This window comes from Anticarsia gemmatalis, chromosome 25 (genome assembly GCF_050436995.1).
Source record: "Anticarsia gemmatalis isolate Benzon Research Colony breed Stoneville strain chromosome 25, ilAntGemm2 primary, whole genome shotgun sequence".
Lineage (NCBI taxonomy): Eukaryota > Metazoa > Arthropoda > Insecta > Lepidoptera > Erebidae > Anticarsia > Anticarsia gemmatalis.
Window position 1 is genome coordinate 7106112 of NC_134769.1, and position 13104 is coordinate 7119215.

Below are 13104 nucleotides of genomic sequence, written 5' to 3' on the forward strand. Positions count from 1 at the left end.
TGCGGTGGGAGGGAGCGTACAGATTAATACGCAGACGCGACAATCTATTCTACCTTTAGTAGCGCAATTTCATACATCGTTTTCAATTTCCATCGTCATTATTCAGAATTGACACCTGCTTCCTTTCTTGGAGGAACTATTTTTGAAGTTTTTTAATTGCTACGTCGTTCATAAAAAAGGCTAAGCGATAGGACGAGTGAATAAAAAAGTGCTGCAGAATTATCTCATAAAGTTATTTGCTAAGGAACAAGGATAAAATAAAGGTTTAATCCTTATGATTTCAGTTTTATTTTCTTAATAATTTTTAATGTTGGATCGGATAGCTGAAAAATTCTCTCTAATAAAAAGTTATATAACATTTAAACAATTTTATAATTACATAATTTTTTTTTACTTTAGTAAACCCATACTTTACTTACTTGTATGGGTGGTAGGTATTGTATACGGTATATGGGTGTATACGGAAGAAGCAAACACAGACATTCGCGTCTGTCAATAAATAATCTATGTCAAGACAGAGATGGTTGCAGTGCGAAGGTGACCGAAATAGAACGTGCTCCATACGCGTACGACTCGCACTCCGGCGCCGCAGCCGCGCGCATTCAAAATACGGGTACAAAATATACTCGACTTAACTAAAACAGTATAATATTTACTGAAATGGCTCGGTGATTTTAAATACAAAATAAAATCAAAGTGAAGCTGAACTTTTTTGTTTGTTTGTTTGTTAGTTTGCTCAGTGATGATGAAGTGTTTTGTATTGTGCATCGTTATCCTGGCCTTGGGTTCATGTGCTTATGGTAAGATCATTACTTTTTTCCTTTGATTGTTCTAATTCATATTTTTTTGATTCTGCAAGTGCGTGTGTGATAATATGTAGAGCTGCTATTGGACTTGTTTTGGGCTTTCTCGAAAAGTCTTGACCCATATTTACTTGACTCTCTACTTAGCTGTTATAAAGTGATAATTTAAATATAATTTTTTAACTATTTTTTATAATTATTTTATTATTTTCTTGGGTAATTTGTTTTAATCAGTATTTCAGAAAATATCTCTTCATTGACAATGATAATATAGATTTCATAAAAGTCGCTAAAAATCCTGTCTTTTGTGACTTGAAATATTAAATTTTGCTTGTAAAAATCACTACGATTTCGTAACAAACTACTAAGGAGTTTTTAAAGGATTTATTTTTAGTTAGCCACGCATGTCGCATTCGGAATTTTAATGAGCCTTTATCTCAGAAATACAAATGATCATCTTAAAATAACTACACACGTAAATATGTAACTTAAATAAGCATTGAATTTTACTATTGTCTACTCGCAACTTAGCTCTCGAGGAAATAATTCTCGGAGTTAGAAATATGTGTAACGAAAAAAATTAAACTTTTTCAGAAACTTTATTTACCTGTGGGATTTTTTTATTTTTCCATAAATTATTTCTGCATCACCCCAATGCAGAGGGCAGAAAATGCCTCTTGCATTAAGTTCGCCTTTGAACAGTGTTCATTTCATATTAAGTTTAAATAAATAAATAATTATTAAAAAAAATACATTCAGCAGTTATTACAAAGAGTAACAAATATACATTCTCACAAACTTTAGCATTTGTAACATTAATGGTATTCAGTAGTTACTCGTAGTTCATCGTGGTACAAATGTCCAGTTAGCTGTAGTTTTTGTGCTGTAACAATCTTACTTGCAGTTGCAATTCTTGAAATGCCAAGACCAAGATATATTAACGACTTAAGCTTCGCATAACGGTTAGTTTACTGCAGAAATAATGACTAAAGTATTGGCATTCTTTTGATTCATTTTACTATAGTTAGTCTGCTTATTTAGTATGTGTTAGAACTAAAATCTTCTTATTTCTCTAATGCCCTGTCATGTTTATATGAGTTTAAATGCTATTGAATAGATAAAATACCTGCTAAATGTACCTCAGAAACCGGGGGTAAAATGCCAAGATCTGCAATATTAACACGTCTTCAAGCAGTCACAATTATGTTAAAAAGAACCTAGTTTAGTTTGCTTCAGTATTATGTTCTTAATCTATACTAATATTATAAAGCTGAAGAGTTTGTTTGTTTGTTTGTTTGTTTGTTTGAACGCGCTAATCTCAGGAACTGCTGGTCCGATTTGAAAAATTCTTTCAGCGTTAGATAGCCCATTTGTTGAGGAAGGCAAAGGCTATAATATCATCACGCTAGGAGCAGAGTTCCAGTAAAAAAATGTTACACAAACGGGGAAAAATTCACCCATTCTCTCTTATGTGACGCAAGCGAAGTTGCGCGGGTCAGCTAGTCTTCAATATAATGTATCTTTTCTTGCGGCACAGCACTGATCTAAGTCTGGGTATCATCTTCTTAAAATTCCTATCCGATAAGTCTAATGACATCATCAATTCTTAGCCTCCTTCAACTTGCAAGGTATAAGGTATTTTCTCTTTTCTAGTACTTGTCTTAAACCTTTGTTATGTCATCGACCCATTTTTACGTAAGCCTTTCTAAGTTATTATATACCCCATCGTCAACATTGCAATCATCACCGTCTATATATTTTTAAATTATCGTACTTACGAATCAATCGATGGATCTTCGACTACATTTTATAATATTACGACCTCCACTTATTTTACTCCAATAGTTTCCTTTATCGTGATCAGCATTCATCGTCTTTGTTGCTTACTTCATTACTTTACGTTAGTTCATGATTACTAAAAAGCCTATCCTTGTTTTTAAGGTCGAATCCAAAACCAAAATAATATCATTGCCTATCGTAACGTTTGATATCAATTATTTTTTTGGAATTCATAGTCGTCGGGCACTTCAAACACCATGTTACGCAAATCTCTGATACTCAATCATTTTAGTCTTCTGACCTCTATCTCCATACAAATCCAGTCCCTGTTCGTTGACATATTGGCGACGTGTCTCATGTTTTTTAATATACCCATTACTATCCCACTGCTGGGCAAGGATCTCCTCCAAAATTAGGGAAGAGTTAGGCCTTGAGTCCACCACGCCGACTCATGTATTACTAGGACTTATTGCTAGAATTCAATCAACTAAGAAAATGATAACCGGCTCGATTCTCTATAATAATACATGGATTTTTAAAAGATCCTGGCTTTAATATGGGCTTCTTGTTCCATGTTATTTTGACTATTTCCAAATATGGTAACATACTTACGGTTGAATTTCATGACAGAGTGTAAAAAGATCGGGTTGAATATCAGATTTTCTATGGAGCGACTGTCTCCTTAGCAACCGGAACCGAACTTAATTGGCACTACATAAAAAAATATTGTAGACCAACACACAGACAGATACACGATACTGACTTCTTTATGCAATTTCTAAATGACTACCATGAAAACGATAACTTTGCTTATTCTTCACGATATTTTTTTAGGCTTATGTAAACGGCACCATCTAAACCTATACCGTAGTTACATCACCGCTAGTAGGTTAACCCTTTTCTCTTAATCCCTTAAAATAACAAGCGTTATCTATTTATTATTATAAAAGTACCGTTACAAATCAATCATACTTCCATTCACTCATTCATTAATGAGTGTTCAAGAATGCACTTCACAATTAAATGATATTTGAAGTGTTATGTTTCAAGTATGTGCTGATAATAATAAGATGATGACTGCAGCCGTAATTAAGATAAGTGATAGATTATGCAGATTGTGTGATCTCATCTCTTAGTTGTTGGCAGGTATTCTGTAGAATTAAATGTTGGAATACTAGAAGTGGTTTAGTATTTTATAGTAAATAGGCAGCATTATTCTTACAAAATGATAATATATATGAAAGTAACATAGAAGAATTGTTTATTTTTTTTTGTATTTTATGGTGAATTAGGATATTTAAAAGAACCCATAGCGCGATTCTCTACAGACGGTACTAACGGGGATCGAGAGTTTGTCATTTAAAATGCACTGTATAATTTGTTCCTAGAGCGCCCGCTAGAGGCGCTGATAAGGTTTTCATACGAAATTTCTCGATAGCTAGCCGCGGTTGTTGATAGTCGACAGAAGTACGGAATTGCCCCTTTATTCACTAGAATATTTTTTTCTCGACCGTATCTATCCAAAACGTCCTTGATTAAAAAATCATCAGCCAGTGTTAACTAAAACGATAAACAGTTATAAGTACTAAGTGTTTTTTTTGAGTTTGAAGTTTGAGTAACCACTTTTCAAGACATCGTAAGGATTTTTTGAGGAAACTCAAGTCTTTGGGTACTCTTGGCACTCCTTTTTGATAATAGAAAACATACTTATGTACCTATTACTGTTTAGTTATGAAATAAATAAGAGCCCTATTTGTCTTGAAGGGACATGATACCTTAATTTACGACAAAAATATAATCAACAACAACGTTTAAACCCTTTCTAGTCATTTATTTGAAAAAAGCAAAGGTTAATTTATATTTGTTGCTAGTTCTACTCAAAATTACATCAAAATCCGTTCAGCGGATTGACTCTGAAAGCGACATATTTACAATATTAATATTGAGAAAAGCCATTAACCTTTATAACTCTTCTCTTCTCTCTTATACCTTTCTGTTACCATAACCTGAATGAATCTCGAAAGCAATGAAAACTGGCCTTAATCTATAACACCTGTTACACAACTTTTTACGCTACTTGCACTAACATAAACCATATACACTATAATACTTACAAACTCTTTACAAGTAGGTGACTGAAGTTTCTCCATAATTAACACCACATACATCCACTTGCAATCAAGGAAAAATGCACTTTGGATGCTTAAAATTAAGGTGCATTAGAGTATGAGAAAGACGGATCTATACTAATATTATAAAGCTGAAGAGTTTGTTTGTTTATTTGTTTGAACGCGCTAATCTCAGGAACTACTGATCCGATTTTAAAACTTCTTTCAGTGTTAGATAGCCTATTTCTTGAGGAAGGCTATAGGCTATATATCATCACGCTACAATCAATAGGAGCGGAGTAGTAACGAGAAATGTTACAAAAACGGGGAAAATTTTGACCCATTCTCTCTTATGTGACGCAAGCGAAGTTGCGCGGGTCGGCTAGTCTTTTATATAGATGGTGTAGTTTCAGTGTTCCGTAGCTTCATAGAACGGATGTTTGTAGTTTTTGATGAATGACTTCGAAAATTGGATGTGTTTATAACTTTATGCGTTTTAGAAGGAAAAAATTAAGATACCATTTTGAAATAGACACATGTCATGTCTTATTTCCTAGTAAGATTATAAATGGAAAGTTTTTGAAAAGCCGTACGAAGATCATCAAAAGATTATTGACGATATCTTGAAAAAAGGTCAGGTACTTAGAACTCTTAAACGGCGGTTCTGTATAACAAGATCTTAGGATGAGGTAAGCGATGTTTGTAAGGATCGTACCAAGTGGCATTTTTTGGTCTCTGCCTAACCCTATGTAAGTATCTATATATGTATGTAACTCTTTCACGCAAAATCAACTGAATAAATTTGATAATTGGTGGTACACAAAGTTGCAAGCGGAAGCTAGTAATAGTATATTGATGTTTTTTAAATTGCATCGAGAGTTGTTGCAACGTTAGAATATACAATTTTGAAAAGGTCCTATATCTTATGGTCTTTGCATAGACATACGCTTTTTTTAATCCGTATATTCTATTTAGGAGTGTTTTCATTGTGTGTATGTTTTGTATCTGCATACTTTCACTTCTTTTAGAGCTTTTATTAGTTCCTAATTGCCTGTTTGTTTGACCGACAAACTGATGTTTGATCAACACTGAATCAATCTATTTTTATGTCACTTTACGTTAAGTGTTTTTATTCTTAGACTACTTTTATATTAGCTTACTTTAAATATAGGAAAAGGACACGATAAAGCTTTATAATTAACTAGCGGCTGCCCGTGGCCTGGTTTGCGTGGCTTTTAGTCGTCCCCTTTTTAATACATATTTTATTCCTGGTTTTCAAATAAAAGTTTTCTCCCCTTTAACCCCCTTCGAAGGGTAATTTCCAAATATGATATATAATTCCTAAGGAATCTTCATGTCAAATTTCAACTTTCTACGCTCAGTAGTTTCGGCTGTGCGTTGTCTATCAGTCAGTCACTCAGTAACGAAAGAGTTTTTCTTTTCATATTAATACATATAGATAATAAAAATATGGTAAAGGCTTTACCGTGATAAGAGCCACGCTTATTAATTTTATATAAATAGTTTCAATTTGTTGTTTCCTTTTGAAAATAAATAAAATATGCGTGATATAATTGAACTCAATAAAGTATGTTAATGGAAATTGTTTGTTTATTAATTTATGATAGTTATTGTAAATATTCATATGTATGCTAATAAGTACATAATGTATGCTAAGGTTGAGGTTTTATGACATCGGTCATCATTTTATGATAGACTATGAAGGTCTTGGAGCGTAAATATTACGGCTGATTACATTCTAGTATTTAATAGCTGGAATTAATTTTGCCCTCAAAAAAAAAGAAAAGCGATTGCTTTTGTATTAAATAGGAACTTTTAACTCCATAGGAAAGTTTTTTAGATGATACATTTATCGGTCTATTAGTCGTAGCACGTCAGTTGACCATACAATAAATTGTACACATTATCGGTGGCATTTTCACAAAATGCAGGGGATAACTACCACCTTATATTAGCATGATAACTTCTTAATTTGGGATGATAATCGAACCCTATTTCAAATAACTAGACTCACACTAGGCAAAACATATAATCAGGAAGTAGATTCGCTCCTTGTTTCACTTTTAGATCACTCCAAGACCGCCTTTTATTTGTTTGCTGTAGAAATAAAATTACGTACATAAATCTCAATTATTTTATAGCTTGTTGCAAGACAAAGAGCAGATGCGCTTTCCGCTATTCACATCTAGTATACCTGTCGCGATTTCAAACAGCTAAGTATTGTCACAGGTTAATAGCTTGAAGTAGCCAGTTTCCTTCGAACTAGTTCATTAGCTGTTAACCCATTTTCTTTGGTTCGTCAGTTCGTCATCGTAATTTGCATAAAGTTGATATTTCCGAAACAGCGTATTTGCTGCAATTGGAGCAAAAACAACAGGATCTTTTGCTGTTTTGACTGTTTAGTGTAGCGTTTCAAAGTTGACAAACATATTATGTGTTGCTCACTGCAAAACTTGAAATCGACTCAACCAATTCGACTTATGTTTTTATAAAATTGTCTTTATTACACGAGGAAGGTTCTTATAGAGAGAAAGAAAATATAGTATATTCGGGAGCGAAGCTGCGCGGGTCAGCTATCAGTTATCAATGCATTTTGTCTAATTTATGTGTAGAACCTAAGGCTTACTATATACATAACACCGTGGGTTGTACATTTTATCCAATCATACAAACGGTACAATACGGTAACAATAAAAACTATTTATTAAACTAGAAATATGTGTTTAATCATAATTATACAAGATAATATTATTTATTATCATGTTATGGTTTTAATTGTTATAGTGTCTTGTTATTGCATTTAATAAATATAAATAACAATAAAACCAGAAGAATAGAGATACTTCACTTGTCACTCTAAGTTTATAAATACTATGCACTGCACATACATACATAAGTGTAAAGTCATATTAAATTAGTTGTTTAGATGTTTTATTAAAAAAAAATCAGCGCCACTAAACTAGTATTTACGTGTGTACATAAAATCACGTCTGTGTACACAGAGGTGTAGATAAAAGTGTGTGAAAATAAATCAACGTTTCGCCTTTTAGGATTTTAGTCCCATGTAACACGTAACGAGCCATATACCGGGTATGTTACTAAACTCCGGGCTATTATTAAGAAATGTGCTTAGAATAGCCTTATAGCTCGGAGAACGATGTCGACCCAGGTATCGAACTCGAGACCTCATCATCACTTAGACACACTAGCAATCGCGCCACAGAGGCTCTCAATTTAACTTATTTGAAATGTAAAATTCTTGATATGGAGATACTTAAAGCAGAAAATTGCAGATTAAAAGCCTAGCTAGCTATCAGCCAGCCAAGCCTTTCTTCCAACACTTTTGGAATCGGCTTCCGGTCTCATCAGATGCAGCTAGATATTAATTACATGGAACGTCAGCCTATAACACGATACCCATCGGTAAGACTAGTAGACAGACTTTCAAGCTCCTGACTACTGTTAATAACTGCCAAAGAACTTTGTAAATGACAGCCGGGACCTACGATTTAGAAACTCGGAATGTATAATGTAGTCACCTATCCACAGAACAACCTCGGCAAGCGTAGCTTAACCTCAGAGATCGATGCGCGCGGCTTATGAATGCTAAGCTACGAAATCCAAAAGCCTAGCGAAATGCACAATTGAACACCACAGGACAAAAAAAGAGCAATCTTTCACACATGTTCAAAATTTTATGATCGATTACTCATCAAAAGTGCTAGTGACCTTATTTTTGGCCGCAATTTCTTCTCTCCATGTGTTTGCTACCGTTCGACCTAATTACACAGTTAGCAGTATTTATTGGGTGCATTCTGTTTAATAAGCCCAGAATAACCACTTGACGGGGGTCGCCATGTGGCAGCCAGTTGTTTTGTTTATTTGAAGATAATTATGAATTATTTGTTGGAGAGAGATATTTATGAGAAAACAAAAATAAGGTTGAGCAATGATGTCTAGGTATAGAACTAGATGGGTAAGCACAGAAATGATTTTAATAGTTCAGCATCGAGTTCGCTGCTTCGTTTTCAATCTACTTACAAATTTCTTTGAGATTAGTGTGTTTTATTTATTTATTTATACAGAATTTATACAGAATTTACGACAGTTGTTTCATTAGGTTAACTTAAAATAGTCGTCATACTTTTATAACAAGTTAAAATGTACAAAATAGCAATTATACAAAGAAACTATGATGATTTTATGTTCCAAAACTATCGTAATGCTTGCATATTAAATGAGACAGTTGCAATTAATTAAAATCAAACTTTCCAGAATATATTTTTTTATATGAAAAATTCTCTGGTATAATTTCAAATCGCCACTTTCAGTCCTAACATCTTAAAAAGTCGTAAGTCCATAGAAACAGATTACTTTTGTCACTATTTGAACCTGTGACATAATCTAGTCTACAAATATGTAGGTTACGTCAATGTGTATTTAAAAAGATTACATTACAAACTTATCTAAGCTGTTACTAATACGAAGATAAGAGGCTTTATATGCATAGTAGTAGAATAACTTTGTGTATCTTGGAGTTATCTAGCTGAATGTGAGGCTGTAGGTTCTGACCCGGGCTTAGACAAAAGTGATATAATAACTTTGTATTTGGCTATGATTTGTCAGCTCATGACATTAGGACAACAACTCCGGGTTATTTTTTGACAGAAAATTCTACAATTAATTGAGTAAAGAGACTTTCTTCCACTGTTGGTAAGCAACCTGATTGCTATCGATACATTCTGGTAAAATTTTCGATACTCGATAGTACCTACTGTAAAAATTGCGCCGTAGGAATCAAACCTATGGAATAATAGTAGAATAGAAAATTTTAATAACATAGATTTTGATTTGCCTTACTATAGAACCAAAAGTATAACGACGATTTGCAAAAAATAAGTACATATTTTGTTTTATTTTAAAGCATTTAAAAAATAATCACAAAAACACTAACCCTATAACTCCAGTATAATAGTTATGTATAAGTATCACCTTAATATGGTCCAGGTAGTAATTAATTTAAATCTATCATAAAACTAATTTACGACGTCAGTTTCTTAACGTGATAGATTTATGAGTAAATGTCGTCAGCTATTTAGATGATTAATAGGTATTTAAATAACACTCACGTTTATCGAAGAGTTTATGCAGAAGTTCTCAAAGATATTAATTTGGTGAAATCAGTTCACGTAAAAGAAGAACTTTAGGTACTGTAGCGCTTCTTTGTACGTCATTTTTGTGTCAAATATTTGATATTTAAAGCTACTAAATCAAGGTTTTTTTTATTATTTTAAGATTTATTATGTACTTAATTCATCATAAGCTTTTCATGTGGTTTCCAACCACGAATCTCGAATGTTTAACTGAACATTGTTTTCCTAAAAGATGTAGTATTTGCTGCACTATCAAAATTCTTTGGTATGCTTCTGAGATCTACGTACTTATAATAGTATCTCTAAAGTCACACAGGGCTCTCTTGATTCAAAGACTCGCGTTGAGAACAAGGTTACATGGCTGCTACTCATAGGTCATTATAAGTCCAAAATCATTTTTATCACCCGTAACGCTAAGCTTAAAGACTCTATGTTTTTGTTCCAGCATCCTTCGGCAATGACATGGCAGAAACGATCCAGATGTGCTGCAACGATGGGAACCAGTTCGCAAGAAATCACACGGCTACTGAGTGCATAGGGAACATCCCTCCTACTCCAGGAGTATCTGCGGGTCTTATGGCTTTGTGTGTTATGGCGAAGGAGAAATGCTGTGGAGACTATTTTCGGTAAGTGACTGCATACATATAAACATCATATTATTGCACCTGTTATAACATTTTTCGAAAACCCGAAGACGCAGGCAGAAATGTACGAATTACATCAACGTTAAGGTCATTTACAATTCCCATGTCATATTAGGTGAGGCTTTTACGTTCTAGCCGGCGCGTTGACAAACTTCGGGCTAGTACAAAAATATTCGAATGTAAATTACAAGTGATCAGTAATATACTGTCTGCCGACCACAAAGAGTTAAGAGTTTAAATGACATTCTCATTGATGAAAAAAAAAACACTTTTAAGTAACATTTCAAATTTCAAAATGTCTGAGTAAACAGCGAAAATTATGAAAACTGAGACCCCGGAGTGAGGGTTTACGTAATGATTGCTTCACAAATACCTAGTATATTTGTTTCAAACATAACCCCCACGAATTAAGGCCAGTAACTCTATATAAGAGATTTATACATCATTAGTAATTACTCCCTTCCTTTCTCTATCACGCATTTCTAAACACATTCTATTCATAGTCACCGGAATACATCAGAATACAATATTTACATTCAGTTTCCTTATTTTGTTTCTAACGTTACTAAGAATTACACAGTTGAACAATGTTGGTCCATGTGGGCGAAACTGGCTTTATCTGCAGACCTTGGATCGTTCGACCTCATTAAACAGGAAAATCTTGGTTCAAAAATAGATTTTGAGAATGTTTTAAAAGGGCTAGATTCTCGACTTATATAAGTGCCGGATAGTGAATCTGACAGATACGGCATATAATAAAACATCTGCGTCTATCCTTACGATAAACTAATCGATACTACTACTTACACACTACTAGGGCAACGGGTCGTGAGGATCAGTTTGATGACTTTCAGATAAGTGTTGGATAACGTATCCGAATGAAATATGTAAAATCTATTAGTTTTCCATTTTGTTGAGCGTATTGCTGTTTATAAGTGTTGAAACTGGCGTTAAGAGTTGAAGTCCCTAGTTAAAAAGAAGCAGATGGTTAAGCAACTTTAGCGCGCATAGTTAAGTGATCGTTTGTCTTAGGGTCACAGGTCATTTCATGAATAGGTCAACGTCCAGTTGTTTATTTGTGTTAGTATTCTTTACGGATAGAATATGTCTCTATTTGGCATGGCACAAACTTTAGGTAGTAAATAAAAATGCAACAAAATGAAACAGTTTTTTAAGGATACAGAAAAATATATTTTGTTTAAGTACATAATATAAATAATAAAAGTAGATATATTTATATTTATTAATAAGTTTTATGAAACGTGTCTCAAAGGTTTTTTCTATAATTATTGTAAGAATTATGTAATTATGACGATTCCCAAATGCTGTCTGAATGAACAATCGTAGATATATAGACAATTGCAGAGCATGATGACATCTCTTTATTGGTTAGAGAAAAAGGTTATTGTCCATATCTGCGGTCACAGCCTATAGTAAGAAAATTATTTCTAACTAGCTAACCAGCGCGAATCCACTCGAGTTTATTTTGTATAAAATAAATTAAGATTCTTGAAATGTGTCATTCGGGGCCCTCAGTATCTCAATGGCATTTGATGAATATTACTTCAGCCATAAAACAAAATTACTACTTATAAAACAATTATTTGGTAAGTAGGCGTCAATCCTGCGTTTGACCTCTTACTTGTCGTGTCGGTTATCCATCCCATCGGGCTATGAGAGTACAGGGATAGAGAGTGTACTGTCCAAGTGTGTATATTGTGCACACACTTGGACAGTATAACTGACCGCGTCGTAGCCGGGTCGGCATAGACCTTAGCCACAAGATGTATAAAATCTATACTTAATATTAAAAAGCTGAAGTGATTGTTTGTTTGTTTGTTTGAACGCGCTAATCTCAGAGACTAGTGGTCCGATTTGAAAAATTGTTCAGTGTTAGATAGCCCATTTATCAAGGAAGTCTGTAGGCTATATATCATCACGCTACGACCCATAGAAGCAGAATACCAGTAAAAAATGTTACAAAAACGTGGGAAAATATGAAACATTCTCTCTTATGTGACGCAAGCGAAGTTGCGGAGGTCAGCTATACTTTATATCGCTCATAATATAATATAACTGCTATACTCATTCTTCTTGTCGACTAGGGTTATAAAATGTTATTTTGATTGCAGAGTCAAAACCGAGTGCGACAGTGGCGTTGACATGTCAATAAGTAGCAACAACTGCGAAAGTTTGAACGGCATGGGTAAGGTAAGCTATCTTGTTATATTTAACTACTAACCGGTTAATGAAGTCTTCTTCGGAACAGAGGGTAGTGAGTTGGAATTCGGATTATTACACAAAAAACGTTTATCAGTTTCTATACAAGTTGTAGAGTTAACAAGAAAGTGGCCAGATGGGTACTGTCAAAACAAAATCAAATTATCTGTTAGTTAAGGTAAAATGTCGGCAGTTATGATAGTCGTAACAATTACTGAATCTTCCACTACTTCGAAAAGGTAGAGTCTTACGATGAGAACTAGCAAGAAACACAACTCTCTTCAATCGCTCATAACTGTACATAACTCTTAATTGTGTAAATACGGAGTAAATAGATAAGAGTTTAAACATATTTCAATTACTATTAGTTTAATAA

At 33.7% G+C, this 13104-nt stretch overlaps 1 protein-coding gene across 2 annotated transcripts in view; it reads left to right on the plus strand.

Annotated features, from left to right (window-relative positions):
• Positions 1–550: 550 nt before the first annotated feature.
• LOC142983835 (uncharacterized) overlaps positions 551–13104 on the plus strand; it is a 28773-nt gene continuing 16219 nt past the window's right edge. For both annotated transcript variants that reach the window (XM_076130965.1, XM_076130966.1), the window contains exons 1-3: positions 551–800; positions 10310–10490; positions 12641–12719. In XM_076130965.1, the coding sequence (XP_075987080.1) occupies positions 743–800; positions 10310–10490; positions 12641–12719 (318 nt within the window). In that variant the 5' untranslated portion in view covers positions 551–742. The remainder of the gene's footprint in view (positions 801–10309; positions 10491–12640; positions 12720–13104) is intronic.